The sequence below is a fragment of the Lithobates pipiens genome, unplaced genomic scaffold (genome assembly GCF_037356315.1).
Source record: "Lithobates pipiens isolate NorthernLeopardFrog02 unplaced genomic scaffold, aLitPip1_a1.2 Scaffold_8, whole genome shotgun sequence".
Taxonomy (NCBI): domain Eukaryota; kingdom Metazoa; phylum Chordata; class Amphibia; order Anura; family Ranidae; genus Lithobates; species Lithobates pipiens.
This window is the reverse complement of record NW_027507903.1, coordinates 185,310,303-185,331,797: the sequence shown is the minus strand read 5'-3', so window position 1 is coordinate 185,331,797 and position 21,495 is coordinate 185,310,303. Positions and strand designations below refer to the sequence as shown.

The 21,495-nt window shown below is 40.0% G+C and overlaps 1 protein-coding gene across 1 annotated transcript in view; it reads left to right on the top strand.

Annotated features, from left to right (window-relative positions):
- CERK (ceramide kinase) overlaps positions 1–16,328 on the top strand; it is a 132,358-nt gene extending 116,030 nt beyond the window's left edge. Inside the window, exons 12-14 of the mRNA XM_077470446.1 lie at positions 11,033–11,241; positions 12,548–12,765; positions 13,853–16,328. Coding sequence (XP_077326572.1) covers positions 11,033–11,241; positions 12,548–12,765; positions 13,853–13,937 — 512 coding nt within the window. The 3' untranslated portion in view covers positions 13,938–16,328. The remainder of the gene's footprint in view (positions 1–11,032; positions 11,242–12,547; positions 12,766–13,852) is intronic.
- The last annotated feature ends 5,167 nt before the right edge of the window (positions 16,329–21,495 follow it).

Sequence of the window (21,495 nt, the reverse complement as noted above, 5' to 3'; positions counted from 1 at the left end):
TCTTCCATCTGCTTTGAGCTACCAGTCATAAATCTGTCATGCATAGTCTCCTTTAACCTCCCTGGCGGTATGATTCAGTCTGGAATAAGGTGCTGAAAGCGGTACAATTATTTTGCATGGAAATCTGGCGTTTTATTTTGTAGTGCTGTAATTCTTAGGAATAACGCTCTTAAATCTGTTCAAACCAGAGTCTAGCAGACATCCCGGGTATGATAAAGTTTATAATATAATAAAGAATAATAAAAAATATTCAATAATGTAATCAAATCCTAAAACACTGAAAAAGGGACAGTTTCTGGTTGCTATGGACAATCTCCAAATTTCACGCAGAAAAAAAACAGTATTTATAATATAAAAGTGCATGCAGGGCATTGCACAGACCACTAGGGACAAAGGGGGTGTGTATTTTGTAATACAGTACTGTAATCTTACAGGTTACAGTGCTGTGTGTGTTTTGTGTACTTTTACTTTTTTGAATTTGCCGCCGTTCTCCGCTCCCGTGCGCCGTAACGTCGCAGGGAACGGAGCTCGGCGGCATTCGGCACTGTGAATCGAGCGCAGGACGGCTCGATCACACAGCGCGGCGGACATCGCTGGATCCAGGGGACAAGGTGAGTAACTCTCCCTGTGTCCTCCCCTGCATCGAGCGAAGCCATCCCGAGTCTGGCTCGGGGTTACTGCTCCTGTAATTAAAATCCCAACCCGAGCCAGACTCGGGATTACTGCTAGGGGGGTTAATGACCTCTTGCTGTTTTCAAGCCTATTGTGGTTTTTGATCATTTCAAGCACTAGCAAACCCAAAACCAAAATTGCACTATATGGCAGCTTAGCAATCTTTTGATGTGGTGGCTACAATAGTTTCCTTTATTTAGGCTTTTTTCCCCCTCTATTTTCATACAGTAATCTGGCTAGTAACACACCCCCTGTGTTGGTGCCCCCATTTTAAATAACAGGGGACACCTTTGAACAGCAGCATTGTCACTTTGGGGGAAGGGTGTGTGTTGGATGTATTAGCAGATTTAAATACACAAACAAATTGAAGCTGAACTACAGCTAACTTTATGAGCAGTTGCGAAAATGTTTTTCTTTTTTTTTACTTTTGGGATAACGTTTTTTTACGTAAATAAGTGTTGAATGGTTTGTCTCATTTCTGTAACTGATAAATCTGTTCTTTTGAAAAGCAACCAACTTACTGTCCAGATCATCAAATGATAATAGAAGAAAGAAAGCCTAAAAATAAAACGAATTATTGGTAAGCTGCAATGTAATTGTTTGCTTTTGGGTTTAATACCACTTTCTATTACATCACTCCATGCCTTATATTGGATATAACACAGTGGCGCTTCAACTTGGAGAAGTTCTTCAATAGGACATTGATCAGAAAAAAATTTGCACATTATGTTAACCACTTGCCAACCAGCCACTGCACTTATACTGCGGCAGGTCAGCTCTCCTGCACGAACCGATGTACCTGTGAGATTGGCTGCAATCACTGTACACAGAGACAGAATGGGAATCTGCCTTTGTAAACAAGGCGATTCCCCGTTCTGACAGTGTGTACGTCAGAGATCTGCTGTTCCCAGTGATCGGGAACAATGATCTCTGTCATGTCCTAGGCAGCCCATCCCCCTACAGTTAGAACATGCTGAGGGAACACATTTAACCCCTTGATCACCCCCTAGTGTTAACCTCTTCCCTGACAGTGTCCTTTATACATTGATCAGTGCATTTTTGTAGCACTGATCAATGTAATATTGTCACTAGTCTGCAAAAAGTGTTATTTGGGGTCAGATTTGTCCGCCACAATATCGTAGTCCCGCTAAAAATCACAGATGGCCGCCATTACCAGTAGTCACAATAAAAAAAAAAAAAAAAATAGGTTTTATTTTCAAAATTGTCACTTATTTTTTTGCCCTATAAAAAAAAAAAAAAAAAAAAAAAAAAACCCCCAGTTGATCAAATACCACCAAAAGAAAGCTCTATTTGTGGGGGGAAAAAACATAAATTTTGTTTTGGGTACAACGTCACATGATCGTGCAATTCTCATTTAAAGTGGCGCAGTGCCGTATAACAAAAAATGGCCTGGTCATGATATTTATTAAACCCAAAACCAAAATATTATATTGAATCTTACCAATCATTAGATGTGATGGCTGCATTAGTTTTCTTTGGCTTTTTTCCCTTTTTGTTTTCACCTGGTGATCTGGTAACATACCACATGTATTAGTGAGAGACACTGCATTGGAGTATTGGATGTACTAGCAGATTTAGAACCACCAACAAATTGAAGCCAAACTCCAACTCACACTTTATAATCAGTTAGAGCAAACAGTTTTTCCTTTTGGGATAAAGGTTTTGCATGAACAAATAAAAATTGAATCACCCCAGCCAGTGTTAAGTGGCTTGTCTTAGGCCGCGTACACACGCGGGGACTGTTCGCTCAACTTTGTCCGCTGAACAGTGTTTCGGCGGACAGTCCGCTCGTGTGTGGGCTTTCAGCGGACAGTTTCAGCGGACAGTTTCAGCGGACAGTCTGCTGAACAAAGTTTTTCGGAAATTCCGAAAAACTGTCCGCTGAAACTTTGTTTCAGCGAACAGTCCCCTCGTGTGTAGGCTTGTTCGTCAAACTAAGTTCCGTGCATACTCAGAAAGGATTTACCTGCCGAAGTTTGCATTGCAGTGTATAGGACGTCGTTTTCTAGTCCCGTCGTACGTGCCGTTCACGTCATCGCGCACGGTTTCAGCGGACTGTTCGTTCGTCGTGTGTGGGCAAGTCCGTCCATGCTAATTTTGAGCGGACTGTCCGCTGAAACTGTTTGACGGACAAAGTTGGGCGAACAGTCCCCGCGTGTGTACGCGGCCTTAGCCATGTAAACTGATATATTCTGCTAAAGAGTTTGTGCTGTGAAAAACACACTTGCCCACTGGATTACTGGATCAAAATGGAATAAAATCTAAATCGGGAAACCAATACAACTACCACATCTAAGAATTGGTAAGCTGCAATATGTTTGCTTTCGAGGTTTATTTCTGCTCTAAAATGTGATTGATTTCTAGGGTTCTATGTGTTAAAACTGTTTTGTTCTTTATGTTTACTCCTGAAAGTATTGACATGAAAAAGTAACTGACACTTGCTTCACCAAGGTGGTAAGGCGCAGAGACTGTACAATATCGCTGCCATTTTTACCAGGGGCAAGTGCCTGCCCCTTTGTTAAACCAGTGCTACCAGTGGACAGATTACTAAGCTTTCACAGAAATTCTGCCATATTGGTGACGCGTGCTGATGATGATGAAGTGAACACTGACATTTGATTTGAATATGCATTGACCATTGGTCACAAAATTAAACTTTTGAATGCAAGGAAAATAATAAAAAAAAAAACTCACCACTGCTGCACCACATACATTAAAAAAAGATTTGATAGTTACATTATTTTACATGATGGTGTCATAGTATTAAAAAATTTGACAACAGGTTAAAATGTTACTTTTTAACATCACTTTTTATTTTTTTTTATTTTTTTTTTACCTAGTACCGATATTGCATGATACTGTTGCATTTAAATATTAAAAACAATGGAAAAAAGCTAGTTGATCTAAGACTTAACGGGGTTATAAAGGCTGAAGGTTTTTTACCTTTAGGCCGGGTTCACACCGCTGCGATGCGGGAACGCCGCGAATCCGCGGCGTTTTCCCGCATCGCACACCTCCCGCCGGCAGTTCACACTGCCCTATGCGGACGGCTGGGAGTGTCGATATGTTAACGACACCCCCAGATCCGTCCGCATATCGCAGTGCGATCTGCCGACTCGCACAGGAATCGGATCGCATGGTGTGAACCCCCATGCGATCCGATTCTGTTGCGGACCAAAAAAAGGGTCCCGTGCGAGTTTGCTGCGGGAGCGATGCGAATTCAGCCATACTATCTGTATGGCTGTACTCGCATCGCTACGGAGATCGGATGTGATTTGCAGGGGGAATCACATCCGGATCTCCCCCCACAGCAGTGTGAACCCAGCCTTAGGGCCAGTTTACACCACATGCAGTCCAGTGTGCGTTTTTTTTCTGCATCAAAAACACATAGAAAGTAGGTTATATGGTTTTCAATGGCATAGTTCACACCAGTGCGTGCCGTTCCAGTGCATTCCAGTTCCAGAAACAAAAGTAGAACATGCAGCATTTTTCCTGCGCTGTATGGAACTCTGTAAAAAGCATCAAAAACTCACGGGAATGCACCAAAATCGCACTGGAACACCCATGTTTTTATTTAGGGTTAAGGGAAAAAAAGGGGGGGATGCACTGGACTGCATCAAAAACGCACCAAAAAGCATTGAAATGCATCAAAAAGGCACATGCAAAAAAGCATCTGGAGCGCATCCACACTGCATTTCTTTGGTGTGAACTGGCCCTTATGCATGAAGGTAAAAAACCTCCTGTGTGCAGCAGCCCCCCTAATACTTACCTGTGTTCCATCGCGATAAAGCGTTGTACACAAATGTCTCTGCTCTCTGGGGGCTCTCCTTCCTCATTGGCTGAGACAGCAGCGGGAGCCATTGGTTCTTGCTGCTGCCAGTCACAGCCAGTGAGCCAATGAGGAGAGAGAGGAGCCTGGCAGAGCATTGGCTGCGTGTTTGAATAGACACTCAGAGCAGCAGCTCGGGAGTATGCCTGCTTGGGTGCCCCAATTGCGAGCTGCTTGCTCTGGGGGCGCTCGACAGGAAGGAGGTGCCAGAGTACCTGCAGGGGACCCGAGAATAGGAGGATTGGGGCTGCTCTGTGCAAAACCGCTGCACAGTCCGCTGCAAGTATAACGCGCATTTTTTTATTTTTATTTTTTTAAAGCATAATAACCTACGTCATCTGTGACTTTATTAACTTCTTACATGTAAGCAGTAGGAATTCAACTTTTCTATGTTAGTGGTAATGTACATATTGGTAGCCCTTTGCTGTAACAGATGGGTAATAAATGATCTATTACCATCTAAAATGTCTTATTACAGCACAGGTGCAAATCGCATAAATGGCTTATCTAGAGACAAGGACACATTATTGGTCTGCAGCTTGTTTATTCACCTTTGTGATGTTGTGTTATCAACTGTTTGTGTAGGTTTGTAGACGTTTGTTTGAACATACGTTACACATTATTAACCCCATCTTCTGCTGCCTTTGACAAGGTTAATATGAACAAAGACTAATGGATTTATAGTATTTGGCAGGTTTGCTCTGCCTGATTTATCCAGATGTCTGAGGAAACAAAAGGCAATTATGGTATTGGCAGTCATGTTGTACTGCTATATTTTGGCAAGAGTAGTGTTATGTCTTCTTGCCTATACTGCAGCCAACCTGAAGTCTGAAGAGCCAAAATCAACACATCATAGATTCATATTTGTGATTTTTGTACTGATGTGGTTCAGCAAGATTTCCTGGTATAGATTAATGGTTATTGTGTATTATAGCCCCAATTCCTTCATATCTTTTGAATTTCTTTTTTACCACCTTGTTTGCTTTTTATGTCTGTAGAAACCTTGTATCTCTGTGTGTGTTAAGGTAGACTGTAACTTCTGTCCACTGATTGTCACCGTAACATATACAATATTAAGTCACATGTTATAAGAATGTGCAAAGCTCCTTGGGAATAGGACTATTAAAAATTGTGTGTCAACTCCTGATTTTATCTTTCCTTTACTGCAAACTTTCCTATATATTCCATATTACATATGTCACAGGTTTTGTTGTACCACTCACCTCACCTCAAGCCCAACCTGCACCCACAATCCTAAATTTGCGTTTCATAAGTGGACAGATTAACCACTTACTGGGCACTTAAACTATCCAGACCAGCTTTCAGCGCTGATGCAATTTGAGTGACAATTGCGCGGTCATACAACACTGTACCCAAATGAAATTTTTGTAATTTTTTCCCCCCAAATAGAGCTTTCTTTTGGTGGTATTTGATCACCTGTGCAATTTTTTTATTTTTTGGTAATTTTTGTCTGTCATTGATGTACGCTGATGAGGTGGTAGTGATGGGCACCGATAGTTGTCAGTGATGGGCACTGATGGGTGGCAGTGATGGGCGATGTTCGGTTACACTGATAGGCAGCACTTTTAGGTGGCACTGATTGGCACCACTTGTGGGCATTGATAGGTGGCACTTGTGGGCACTTTCAGGTGGCAATTTTGAGGCATAACTGCCTCTTCTGCTTCGGGACCGATGTCCCTTTAAGGTGAGCCGGTGATCGGCTTTTTTTTTCTCCGCTGTCAGCATGAGGAGAAAAAAAAGCGAACACCGAGCTTTTGTTTTGATCATGTGATCAGCTGTCATTGGCTGACAGCCGATCACATGGTAAGGGGCCAGGACTGGCCCCTTAGATCGGTGATCACCCGAGTCTCATTGACTTGGTGTAGACAGGGCACAGGGGTGGCCGTCATATGACGGCCTCTCGGGAATTTACATCCACGCTGTGGCAGTCATTCGACCATAGCGCGGATGTCAAGTGGTTAATGTTAAATTTAATGCCAGTATTTGCTGTAACAATTTTTCCTATCACAATGTTAGTGGCTTATGTATCTGCAGGAGAGAATTATGGCGGTATGACAGAAGGTAGTATATGCAGAAGAGTAAGGTAGAGGGTTTGACAGGGGTCTGTATGTGAAGGAGAGGGGTGCAGAATGGTATGATGGGCAGCATGTACAGGAGTGTGGAGCGTGGAGGGTATAATAGCAGACTGCAGGGTACAATAGTGGGCATTGTGCAGGAAAGGAGTGTGAAGGGTGTGACAGCGGGTTGTATGCCTATTAGAAGAGTGTGGAGGGTAGGACAGCAGGTAGAATGTGGAGGAGAGTAGTGTGGGAGGGTATGACATGCATTAAAAGAAAAACGTGTGTATTAGAAGCCTGCAGGTATTTTACTTGGATCCTCATATCTGTGCTTTTGATAATTTAAGGACCCCTATATTACAATTGTTCTTTTGAGAACTTCATAGTAAAAAGTTATGATTAAGTCCTTTCCTGGCTGAAACGCCTTAGCACTAATATACTGCCTGTGGATTTTACCCTGTTTAATAAAAAAAGATTGCACAGCCTGAGACTGAGGGCCAGCTTTTTACTATGATATATCTGCAAGGTTTGCGGGAGCCTTAGCCGCTGCACCGTCTTTTGCAGACTGATACATGGATCCATCTGGGTTGAGCATGGTGAGTTTATATTTGGAAATTGTTTTGGGAACAGCTTTGAGCTGTCAAAACCTGGAGTGTTTGGTGAAGGCTATGGTATGTGAGATAAGCTTTTGTGCCGAAAAAGAGAACAGTGTAAAGCAGTAGGACATTATTTTATTTCTGTACAAAGAATAAAGAAATTTTGTGGTTCAGAATGCCAGACATTTTCTATAAGTCTTCCCAAGCGTGGCTTGGACCTAGTGGTATAATACTACTAGTGAATTACAGTAACATGGATCTTTAAACACATGTTGAACAACGAGCAAGTTTTCACTGACCTGAGGATAGATACAAATGTAGTACCTTTAGACTGGACATGGATCTGTACTCTTTCAGCCCACCAAATCAGCTGTGAACAAGGATTCAGTCAGCTGTGAATGTCATTCTTTTGCCAGACTGCCTTTTTTTTTTTCCCGTCATTATCTTTTTGTTTTAGGTAAGCAGAAAGTAACCAGAAATCTATTCATTTCACTGTAGTGATCACTTTGTTTCAGTGCTTCAGTAAAGAAGTTAATTAGTGCTTAGGCATATGTCAATGCAGTAGCTGGCTCTACTAAAATAATTGCAGCACGTATTATGAAACGAGGCAGTATCCAAAATAAGAATTCTATACCTTTTTAAATAAACTGTTTGTTGAAAATGTTAGCGATTTTTGTGTATTTATTGGAAAAATAAGGTATTCTATATACAAAAAACGTAGCCCAATGTACTGCTAAGCTACTTGGTTTGTTAAAGCCCGACTGAACTTTCAGTTTAAATTAACTAAATACATTCTAAGTGCAGCAAAACAAAAAGTCTTAAGTTTGTTTTCTTTAAATCAGCCTCAACTTGAGTAAAAAAGCCTGTGTTGGGACCCTTGCTTTCTGGAGAAGCTGTAATCTCTTTGCAGTGGTCCAGGATGTCCTCTGCTGATTAGGTGTCGGAACCCTGTAATGGGACCACTCCTTTTTCACAGAAAGCAAGGGTCCTATTTTGTATCTATATTGGCAAGACATAGGCCTTTCCACTCAGGTTGTGACTGCTTTGAAAGGAAAAAATGAGACATGGCACATATTTTGTTTTGATGCACTTGGAATGTATTTAGCAGATCTGTGCAAAATAATATTAATGTTACCAGAGCCTTAAGTGCTTATCCGTTCAAAAAATGCATCCTGTAACATTACTTAAAGGGAATTTAGTCAGAAGCAAAGTCTCCCTCCCAGGTGGCTCCACTTGCCCTTAAAGTGAAACTTTATTCAGAAAATGAAGTTCTGCTATATCACTTTATGCTGGCCCCTTTTACAGGCACAGCGAAGTACATTAAAAATGATTGCCTATACTGTTTAAAATCCAGTAATACACTGTCTCACCTTCCTGTGCACAAGCTCAGTTGCTCTTTTTTTTTTAGGCATTGAGCTGAAAAATCAGAACCACTAGAGGCCGATCTGTTGACGGCCTAAAAATTTACTGCTGCTGAGGGGCTCTGAAATTCAGCAGAATTGCAGCCTCCAGCAAGAAGAAACAGGAACAATGCTGGAGGCAATTTACAGCATACATTCATTTTGATAGCATATTTATTTATGTGGAATGTATGTTCCTTGGTAAAAGAAAATGCTTTTTCTTTCAAGTTTTTTATGAGTAAAGTTCCACTTTAAAGTGGTTGTAAAGTCTCAACAATAAACTCCCCTTATGGGGAATAGTAATGGCAGTGTGTGGTTCCCCCCCAACAATATAATCTCTAAATAACTTTTCTCAGCAGTGCTTCAGTCACTTCTTTTTTCTCGGGTCTTGCACTCTAAAGAGACTCCAATGGTAGGGGCTCACATCCCTCTGCTGGTTGTGTTTCAGGAGAGGAGAGGAGGGGCTTCACACAGACCATAGAAATGAGGGAAACACAGATGCTGCAGAGAGCAGGATGATGGAAAGTCAGTTTACAGACAGGAACTCGGGAACAGGCAGGATCAACCAGGTGTTATACTATATGGAAATTGATAACATTACAAAAAATGATTAGCACAAAAATAATGAAGGAAGGATTGATGGATCCAAGGAAGGATCAGTCAGTCGATCACAGGAATTATCATTCATTCGCAGGAAGGATTTAAAGTAAGGAAGGATCGATTGATGGAAGGATTGGTCAAAGAAAGAATCAGTCAATCGATTGCAAGAGGGATTGGTTGTCTGATTGTTCATCCCTTGTGATAGCAATAAAGTTGATAAAAAAAAAGTGACCATGCAAAAAAAAGCTTTAAATAAAATTATAAAAATTATATAAAAAAAAAAAATATATAGTAAAGTGCACCCTCCCCAGTGCTTATGTGTAAATGTGAATGCATATTTAAGTCACACTCGCATATGTAAATTGTGATTACACCACATGTGAGGTATATCCACGAATGTTGGAGAGCTAATTCTATCACCAGACTTGAAGTGTAAGGCCCCTTTCACACATGCGGACAGTGTGTCCGTATTTCATCCATCCGTTTGCGGATGAAATACGGACATATATGCATTCCTATGGGATAGCGGATGACTGCGGATGAACATCCACAGACACCCGATATCGTCTGCCTCCGCTATTGTCCGATTCTGCAGACGGAGGAAAATCCTATTTTTCTATCCATCTGCAGAGCGGATCGGATGAACACGGACAGACGGTCCGTGCTCATCCGATCCCCTTAGAGGAGAGCGGAGATCTGACAGGGCGGTCCCTGCACAGTGTGCAGAGACCGCCCTGTCCGCCGCCGGCTCAGCGGGGACAACGGAGCGAGCGGATCATCACGGGGCGGATCATTGCTGATCCGTCCCGTGTGAAAGGGGCCTAACTCTAAACTGGTAACCTGTAAAGGCTTTTAAAGTGCCACCAATAGGATTTTTAGGTACCGTAGTTTGGCACCATTCCACGGTCATACGCAATTTTAAAATGTGCCATGTTTGGTATCTGTTTACCATGCGCATCTTTTATTTTAACAAACATTGGGTATCATTTAGTATTTGTGTGCCAAAAAGAAAATCCATTATAGTGTATTTTATTCCCCCCCAAAAAAATGCATTTGAAAAAACGGATTTTTACATGTAGGAGAGAAATGTCAGAATTGGCATGGGAACTGTGTAATAAAGAGGAGGGGAGAAGTAGTTTCAGGGGCATTGCATTGCTCTATATATAGGCAGGATGAGGAAACGGGGAGATGCAGAGACGCTGAGGATGATGGAGGCACATAAACTGACCGCGCAATCAGATCAGCAGCCATGATAAATGTAGTCGGTTTACAGAGGGGAAGAGCAGCCAACAACTTGCTGTATATTTCATATTATGTTTGAGGTAACATTCAGCTATGTATGAAACGGCCTCTACTCCTTTAGTAAATCAACTCCAATGTATATAAGAAATCCACATTTGCACGTTTCATTAAAGCGATTTTCTTAAATGGTTTGGAAAGGCAGTGTTTTTCAACTTTTTTTTCAGTCTCTAGGCACCCCAGTCTAAATCTTGGTTTGCCTTTTTGCACGTCAAGGAACACATTTGCATTCTCGACATGCAAACAAATGTGTTACTTTTTAGCAGATGCGCAGTGGTGTCATTCATTTTTTTGCTGCAAGCTTTTAAAAAAAGGGTTGGGGACTTGTTTCCCTGTGTTTCTGCAGGTAGCGACCCCCATTAAAATTAATGTGCTGCCACCGCACAAATGTAGACCAAGGACTCTTTCGCACTTGGGGTTGGGGGGTGGTAAAACCTTGTGATTGTCACCAACAGACATGGTGCTTATTTGTACATTTTAATATCACAATTAATGTCTCATTCTAAATTTACATTTCATCCTTTTCTGTTATTTTAGAACAAGAAGAGAACTGGAAAACTGTTAAAGGAAAATTCATGGCAGTTAACGCGGCCGTCATGAGCTGTGCCTGTCCTCGCAGCCCAAAAGGCCTCTCACCAGCAGCTCACTTGGCAGATGGGACTGCAGATCTCATTTTAGTCCGTAAATGCTCAAGGTTAAATTTCCTACGGCACCTTATCAGACACACAAAAAGCAATAGTGATCAGGTATTGAATTTTAAAGTAAATGCAGCCTTTTGAATGTTTTATGTTTTAGAACAGTATAAAAAGTGTAACGATAATAAAAACATGGCAAACCACACACTCACTATGGGGCCCAACTGCACTGAGGCCTTATACCTGACTGTTTAAGATTTATACAGGTAGTAATACTATTTGGCAAATGGTTTTGGATTAAGGAAATCTAAATATGCTTTTGAAACCTCTAAATTTTCTGTGAAAGCACCTTGGATTCTCGAACACCCAAGGGAATTACCTGTGCAATGAAAAATTAAAGAGGCAGGGTTTTTTTGTTTTTCTTTCTTTAACTGTATGGCTCATTTTGCTTTTGAAACAAAAATCTCATACATATGCATTAAATATAGATCTGAAATGGCCTTAATGGGTTTTCTTGGCATTAGTTTTACTGTAAGGTTTATGTAGTCTTTAACCACATCACCCCTGGATTTAACCCCTTCCTGACCAGAGCATGTTTTGGGATTCGGCACTGTGTCACTTTAGCTGACAAGTGCACAGTTGTGCGATATTGTACCCAAACAAAATTGATGTCCTTTTTTCCCACAAATACAATTTTCTTTTGCTGGTATTTGATCACCTCTGCGGTTTTTATTTTTTGCACTATAAGACCGATGTATTCTACATATTTTTGGTAAAAAATTAAATCACAAAAAGTGTATATTGATTGGTGTACACACAAGTTATAGCGTCTACAAAATATAGGATAGATTTATGGCATTTTTATTATTAATTACATTTTTGTGTTACTAGTAATGGCAATCTGATTTTTTTTATTGGAACTGCGACATGGCGGACAGATCGGACACTTTGGACACTATTTTGGAACCATTGACATTTAGCGATCAGAGCTACAAATAGCCACTGATTACTGTATAAACACTGGCAGGGAAGGGGTTAAACACCAGGTGGTGCTCAAGGGGTTAAGTGTGTTCCCTGGATGTGTTCTAACTGGGGGGTGGGGGCTCACTACAATATGACAGAGATCACTGCTCCTGATGAGAGTGTGGTAGATCCCTGTTATGTTGCTATGCAGAACAGAGAAATGCCTTTTTTACGTGGGCATCTCCCCGTACTGCCTGTCCTTGCCGTAAACACGGACAGCCAGCAAACATCGAGTTTGTCCGCTAAGCGGCAAACTCTAAGGGACGTACAGGTACACCCTTTTGCCTGCCTGTGCCATTCTGCCAACGTAAATGGGCGTGCGGCGGTCGGCAAGTGGTTAAAAGTGAGCACACCAAGCATAAACATTTTCTTTCCTTTTTCTCTTCTTTCTTAGTTTGACTTTCCATTTGTTGATGTCTATCGGATAAAGACTTTTCAGTTTACTCCAAAACATTCTGAGGAAAATGATTCAGAGAGCACTGATTTGGCAAACATTGGAAAAAAGAACTTTACTCAGATCTGCACAGATCATCCATCTTGTGGCTGCAGTCAGGTGAACAGTGTCTGGAATTGTGATGGGGAAACCCTTGAACAGACTGCCATAGAAATGAGGTAAAGGATAGATTTTAAAATGATACTTTTCTACAGTCTGTCTGCGTTTACAACTTACTTCAATTTATGTCATGGGTTTTGTAGCTGTGGTCAGGTGTTCAGTGTGTTGGCACTTTTTTATAGTTCTTACAGCCTACATTTTTAGTACAATAATTTGTTGCAAAGTGTGTGATATGCAAAGGAATATTTGTCTGTGAACCACAAGTTGATGCTGACTTATGCTTGCACAGCTAACTAAAATATGTGAAAAACAGGAAGTTTCTATTTATAAACCAATAATAAACATCATCTTGCACATACTCTCGTTAAATAACTTTTTTAAACTTTGTTCAACTCTCCACTTCCCTAATTGCGCTACAGTCAATGCCACACATCTCTTATTAATGTACAGTTCTACGCAGTGAACTTTGTAGGAAATAGGTGTGCACTATGTAGAATGTTCCTAAACTTATTCCCTGAAGATTTACACAAGAAGGTAATGTGTAAGAAATTATGAAACATGGGATGTTGGGCTATGTTGTCTGTTTATGAATGTGCATTTGTTCACATTTTATACATAAATCTCTCTTTACTCCATGTTTTATGATGTAATTAGAATGACTTGCAGTGTGCAGATAGTTATAGACTTTGGGTTTCTATAGTGTACAGCTGGGATGTTCAAGAAGCAAGGTTTAATTTTTCTTGTTTAATATTATTTTTATTTATTCTGTGTAACAGTTCAGAGTACAAAAGCTATGGACACAATGTCAGCGTAAAGGACCGTCACATATGAGACATTGTCAATAACAGTCAGATAGCAAGGGAAGAAATGTTAGCTTACATACAAATTCATGATCCGAAGTCAAGACAGCTGCATAGTTATTAACTGACCATATACGTCAAACAGTAGTGCCTACTATGCGGTGAGTCCAAACTTACAAGATAAGAGTGTCTGAGAAGCCACATCTTAAAATAGGAAGGGTAGAGAAGAAAAAGAGGGGATAGGGGATGTTCTGGGGGTTCAGTAAGCAAGGTTTAATTTTTTATGTATTTGTAAATTACAAAAGGAAAAATCTTTATTTATTTTTTCTTTCTCTTTCATTTCCAGGGTCCATTGTCAGCTTATCAGACTTTTTGCACGAGGCATTGAGGACTTCCATAAAGAAGATGATGAAAACCCAAGCAGGGTTTAATAGTGGACTTTTTTTAGTTCAGTCTTTGGGGTGTTCCTTGTTTATTTATTTAACAGTTTAGATGTAATCCAGTTTGAAGAAACTAAATATGAAGATAAATATCTACTAATATTTTAAGTTTGATGTTGCTGTAATTTATAGTGATTTAATGAACATCAGAATTGTGACTTTTGAAGACATTTGTGTAAACCTGAAAGATTGTTCTTACTAGGCTTTGCAGTTTGTTTTTTCCTGAAGTGTTACTCCTCTTGGTGTCCTATAGTTTCAAGGCAAACTAGATGTGTTTCTGTAGCCACCTAGTACATATTTTAGCCAGTGCTTAAAACATCTAATGAATTGTATGCTTTTTTTAGAAGTTATACAGTGATCTAGAATAATAATAATAGGCTGAGATGCATTTTGTAAAGTTAAAAATCAAAAAACACATTTACAGTGGTATTTCAAAATAGCTGTGATTTCAGTCCCTTAGGCCTAGATTAAGCAGATGAGGCTATATTTCTTAGGGCTCAGCCCTGGGCCTGAAAATGACAGTAGACCAAACAGCAGTTGCAAATGGTCATTTCTGTCATGTTGGTGAGAATGGTTGTTCTTTGATTTCATAAATATCTTTTTAAAGTTTCACTGTATTATGTTAACGCCTATAGTTCCTCGAGAATTATACCATTTGTTTGATCTAGGAAAAGATTGGCACAATAATTGTGTTATAATAATATTAGCAAATCATTTAAAATACATTTCTGCTGCTGTTCTAGATAAAGATTTTTCAAGCAACCTCTAATATTTAACAAAATGTTTTGCACAAAGCACCATTAGGGTGAGTCATTTGTGACTCGCTGATCTCACCAGCAAGCTGTGTGCAATTTTCCCAGCAGAGTTGATATTGCTGACCATTTATATGTTTGTACTGCCACATAATGTCACATTTTCTTGAGATTTTTCTGGCTTAATGTAAGCTTTTTATGAGAGGACACGTGCCCACCCTAATTGTGATGACGTGTAACTGATTTAGAACAATTCCTTTTGGTAACATGATAGTTTTGTATAACTTTCTGTTAACCCCAAAAGATTTAAACATTTTGCAGATAGAGGAAGTGGTTGTCTATATCAGTATGATGTATACCATAATCCCAAATGTATGCAATTTGTATCAAAAGAATGACCCTGATTTTCTATTAAAATGTGCACTAATGATTGTAGATTTGCCAATACTCGTTATTTAGATTGGGGCCAAAAGCCATTGCATTGCTGCATGCTGAAGTTTCGGTGCGTTGGCAAATACTCTGGTTTGAAACTGATTTTCAGGAGCACCAAAGAATCCTCCAAAGCCAAACATATATGGTTTGAATCTTGTCTGGTTCAGCATGGACCAACTGAGATTTGAACCATTTTATGGGCAGGCTGATTGTACCCAAATTGATCCACCTTTCACCTTGGGTACAACTAGCGTGCTGCATTTTTACATGCTCCACTAACCATAACCACTGTGTTCTCCTGACATGGACAACTCCCTGCGCCCTCCCACCAGGAGAATTTAATAGCTCCTTTGGAGGGATTCCTCCATCAATGCAGACTGTGGTTGCAGAAAAGAAAATCGCATCATCTATGGTCTGCTTTAGACTGGCTTTTGCAGTACATTGATCTAAGTCAGCCCCCTACATTCAAAACAAAAGAGTTTTTGTTTATTTTGTTCAAGCTTTGTGTTTTCTTTGCAAGGTCTTTATTAGGAAGCAACTTCCTAACCTATCTACAGTAGGGAAAATGAAATGATAAAAAGTCGCCCTCATATTTGAAAGTGCCCAGAATTACGTAAAAGTTGAAATGTACCATAAAAGAAAAATAAATATATATTTTTCAAAAAGCTGTCATCCCTGCACAGAAATGTTGTTCTTGGAGATCAGCTTTAGAGGTTCTTTACACTATGTTGACCATAGTTTATAATGTATAAAAAGTAATTTAGTTGTGGAAAGCTGATTTGTATGAGGTACTATTGTAGTAAGTTGGACTAACCTGTAGTAAATTGCACGTTCAAGTGATTTGCACAGTAATAGGTTTTGTAGCATAAAATGTATTGCTGATATATCTTATAAATTGACACAGTATTCTAGCAAAACTATACAACTATCCACCAAGCCATTTAATTCATTTGTACTGTAAATGACTGAATTTAAATTTGTTTACACTTTAGAATATAGATGTTCATAAAAAGTAATTGGCAGGCTGTGTTGACAGTTTATTATCTTACAACAGATAATCATGCTGCATAAAAAGGTTCTTTGGTTACATAGTTATATAATGTTTTTCTTCTAGTTTTACCATGCAACTCAGCAATGCAAAACGTAAACATTCCTGCTATTTTTAAATCATGAAAATAAATATTTTAGTATCCAAAAACTGTGTTGGTCCTTTAAGTCAACAGCATGTTGTCAAACATGAAATATTTAAGTTTGAATGTGTTTTCCATAGATTGGTCACTGACCTATACACAAACATGAGTGCCAACGTGTAACCACCAATCAACATGGGACATCCACAATGTTTGAGTGTTTTCATTTAACCACCTCAATACTGGGCACTTTCACCCCCTTCCAGCCCAGAAAATTTTCAGCTTTCAGTGCTGTCACTTTGAATGATAATTCGTCATACAACACTGTGCCCAAATTATATTTTTAATATTTTTTTTCCACACAAATAGAGCTTCCCTTTGGTATTTAATCACCACTTTTTTTTTTTTTTTTTGCGCTACAAATGAAAAAACCATCACAAATGTTGAAAAAAAGCTTTTTCTTCTGTTATAAAATTTAGCAAATGAGTAATTTTTCTTCATAGATTTTGAACAAAATGTATACTGCTACATTTCTTTGGTAAAAAAATAACCAAAATCAGTGTATATTTGGTATGTGTGAAAGTTAGTGTGCTTTCACACTGAGGCATTGGGGGCGTCGGCGCCTGCTAGCGGCCGAAAAAGGGTTAAAACTGCCCGCAAAGCGGCGCTTTGCCGGCGGTTCGGCAGCACTGCCGATTGATTTCAATGGGCAGGGGTGCTGTAGGAGCGGTGTATAAAAAAAATACCCCTTTTTTCCGAAAGTAGACATTCTGAAGGATTTAGTAAGAGGCATGGAACGTTTTTTGAAGTTGTAATTTTTCCCACAAATCTTTGGAAAACAAAGAAAATTATTTTTTTTACAAAAATTTCATTTTAGCAAGTTCTTTTTTTCATACGGCATAGGCATATTTGTAACTAAACCCCAAAACACATTCTTCTACTCCTGAGTATGGCAATACCAAATGTGTGAGACTTTTCACAGCCTAGCCACATAGAGAAGCGCAACATCCAAGTATCTTCAGCCATTATCCACTTTAAGACCAGGCCTTCTTCCGGTATTTTTGCTAGAAAATTATTTAGACCCCACAGACATATATTTTTGTAGCAGAGGCCCTAGAAAATAAAATGGTGGGTTTTGCAAATTTTTATGTCACACGGTATTTGTGCAGCTGTTTTTCTAACGCAATTTTACACACTAACAAATCTATTTAATGAATTTCAATGTACACAGACAATATAATACCCACATTTTTGGGTAAAATATAAAATGTGGTGTTGCACCGAGTAAATGGATACCAAACATGTCATGCTTTAAAATTGCGCACGCTTGTGAAATGCCGCCAAACTGGTATTTTAAAATCTCTATAGGTGATGCTTTATAAGCCTGTATTGGTTACCAGTTTAGAGTTGCACAGGAGGACTGGGGCTAGAATTTTCTCCCCTGCTATGACATTCAAGGCGATACCTCTGATGCGCGGTGCGATTGCCATTTATGTATGCGACCAACATGTGCATTGTCCTTTGCACGGGAGGACGGGGCGCTTTACATTTTTATTTATTTATAGGTGGGACACTGGTACACTGAAAGATTTCTTTGTGCACTTGTACACTTTGACAGATGTTGATCATCCACCGGACATCAACAGATGTTGAAATGGAACACTATTGCAGATGTTTTTTGTGCACTGGGACAGATGCTGATGGTACGCTGACAGATGTTTTGTGCTCTGGTACAGATGTTCATGGGACAGGGACAGTGGGGCTTGGTGTACTTTGTGGGGACAGCTGCAGTTTGTGTGTTCAGTGACAGCTCTCTGTGTAAAATCATCCCTTACACCAAGAGCTGCAAGCACAGGCTGCAGCATCATCCCCCCTCCAAAGATTGTGTTGTCCCCAAAAAAGATGAGGGGAAATCTTCCAATAAGAAAAAACTATTAGAATGGCATATCCCCTTGCTTTAAAGAAATATCATCTTGTCTCCTTCTGTGTTTGTAAGACAAGAGGTAAAGGTAAATCTTTCCAGTGGGACACAAAAGACAAGAATAATTGTTTGCTTTGCATTTTACATTTTTTGTTTGCATTATTAAAGTCCTATTTAAAAGGTAAAAAAACAAAAAACAAACGTGTTATACTACTCTGTGCAGTGTTTGGTAAGTCTCCCCATAGAAATCCGGTTCTTATGGTGGCACTCATGTGAGCTTGATTCTGAGCCACACTGCCTACATCTTTAGACCTAATGTGTCTCGGAATTGTGGAGATGATCATGTACAATGGCTGCTCTGATATTGCATTATCTTTGATCACCACCACAGCACTAAAATGTCACCAGACTATTGTGTTCCTGATCACCACTACACAAGTCCAAATGTCACCAGACCAGTGCTGCCAGCAACAGTGTTGTCTCCGCCTGACACTTATACTAACCTTGGCCTATTGCCTAGACTGATATTTGTCTGTTTTCTGACCATACATTTGCCTGCCACCAGAACTTGAACCATCTGCACATCTTACTGACGATGGTCCTGCAAGACACCAGTCCCAGCCATCCCCTGCAGAAAACTACACTCCTAGAACCACAGGAACTCTTTTCGTTTTGTTTTTCCTTTCTTTAGCCTCCTGTACTTCCTTGCCAGGGAACATGGCATACCTGGGGGGCAGCCATGCACTAGTAGGCTAGGCTTGCTTGGCTTATAGGAACTGGGACTGCTGTAGGAGCTGCTACACTAAGCTGGTTTTGACACAATTGGTTGATTTGTGTGATAAACACGATGCAATGTCCAGACACTGAAAAAGTCTTACACATGGTATCGCCATACCCTGGTTGAGTAGTAGAATTCTTTTTCCGGTTATAATTCTAAATATACTCAAGCTATGTGTGAGAAATACCTTATTGTGTATTTAAATTTTCTTTATGCATTTTCCAAAAACTTGTGGCAAAAAAAATGAAGACTTCAAAAGACTCACCATTAGAACATACCATGGGGTGTTTGCTTTCCAAAATATGGTCAGTTTGTGGGTGTTTGCAAAGTCCTGGTTCTCCAGGGACTCCAAAAATGTGAACGGTAGTCAAGAAATTAGATTTCCGGTTTATGCCCATGGAATGCCTGAAGGTGCTCTTTGGATTTTGGGCCCCTCTATGTGGCTAGGCTGTGAAAAGGTCTTATGAATGTGGTGTTTTTGGGGTGTAATTCTAAATATGCCTATTATGTGTTGGATATCTTAATAAAAAAAAGAAAAAAAATGAATTTAACCTAATTTTCCAAAATACTGTGACAAAAAAAGATACAATTTCATAAAACTCTGTGCCTCTTACTAAATACCCTGGACTGTCTACTTTCCAAAAAAGGGTCATGGGGGGGATGTATTTGTACTCCACTGGCATGTGTGTGTGTGTGTATATATAAACAGTGCCTTGCGAAAGTATTCGGCCCCCTTGAACTTTTCAACCTTTTGCCACATTTCAGGCTTCAAACATAAAGATATAACATTGTAATTTTTGTGAAGAATCACCAACATGTGGGACACAATTGTGAAGTGGAACGAAATCTATTGGATATTTTAAACTTTTTTAGCAAATAAAAAACTGAAAAGTGGTGTGTGCAAAATTATTCGGCCCCTTTACTTTCAGTGCAGCAAACTCACTCCAGAAGTTCAGCGAAGATCTCTGAATGATCCAATGTCCTAAATGACTGATGGTGATAAATAGAATCCCCCTGTGTGTAATCAAGTCTCTGTATAAATGCACCTGCTCTGTGATAGACTCAGGGTTCTGTTGAAAGCGCAGAGAGCATCATGAAGACCAAGGAACACACCAGGCAGGTCCGTAATACTGTTGTGGAGAAGTTTACAGCCGGATTTGGATACAAAAAGATTTCCCAAGCTTTAAACATCCCAAGGAGCACTGTGCAAGTGATCATTTTGAAATAGAAGGAGTATCAGACCACTGCAAATCTACCAAGACCTGGCCGTCCCTCTAAACTTTCAGCTCAGACAAGGAGAAGACTGATCAGAGATGCAGCCAAGAGGCCCATGATCACTCTGGATGAACTGCAGAGAACTACAGCTGAGGTGGGAGCGTTTGTCCATAGGACAACAATCAGTCGTACACTGCACAAATCTGGCCTTTATGGAAGAGTGGCAAGAAGAAAGCCATTTCTCAAACCTATCCATAAAAATTCTCGTCTAAAGTTTGCCACAAGCCACCTGGGAGACACACCAAACATGTGGAAGAAGGTGCTCTGGTCAGATGAAACCAAAATCGAACTTTTTGCCCACAATGCAAAACGATATGTTTGGCGTAAAAGCAACACAGCTCATCACACTCAACACACCATCCCCACTGTCAAACATGATGGTGGCAGCATCATGGTTTGGGCCTGCTTTTCTTCAGCAGGGACAGGGAAAATAGGCAAAAAGATGGACAAAATTGAGGGGAAGATGGATGCAGCCAAATACAGGACCATTCTGGATGAAAACCTGTTGGAGTCTGCAAAAGACCTGAAACTGGGACGGAGATTTTATCTTCCAACAAGACAATGATCCCAAACATACAGCAAAATCTACAAAGGAATGGTTCACAAATAAACGTATCCAGGTGTTAGAATGACCAAGTCAAAGTCCAGACCTGAATCCAATCGAGAATCTGTGGAAAGAGCTGAAAACTGCTGTTCACAAACGCTCTCCATCCAACCTCACTGAGCTTGAGCTGTTTTGCAAGGAAGAATGGGCAAGGGTTTCAGTCTCTCGATGTGCAAAACTGATAGAGACATACCCCAAGCGACTTGCAGCTGTAATCGCAGCAAAAGGTGCTTCTACAAAGTATTAACGCAAGGGGGCCAAATAATTTAGCATGCCCCATTTTTCATTTTTTTATTAGTTAAAAAAGTTTCAAAAATCCAATAGATTTCGTTCCACTTCACAATTGTGTCCCACTTGGTGATTCTTCACAAAAAATAAAAATGTTATATCTTTGTTTGAAGCCTGAAATGTGGCAAAAGGTCGAAAAGTTCAAGGGGGCCGAATACTTTCGCAAGGCACTGTGTATATGTGTGTGTGTGTGTGTGTGTGTGTGTGTGTGTGTGTGTGTATATATAGATATATATATATATATATATCTATATATACACACACACACACACACGCACAGCTGTTCTCATACGTTTACATACTCTGGCAGAATTTATGATGTTTTTTGGCCATTTTTCAGAGAATATGAATACAAAATACATTCTGCTA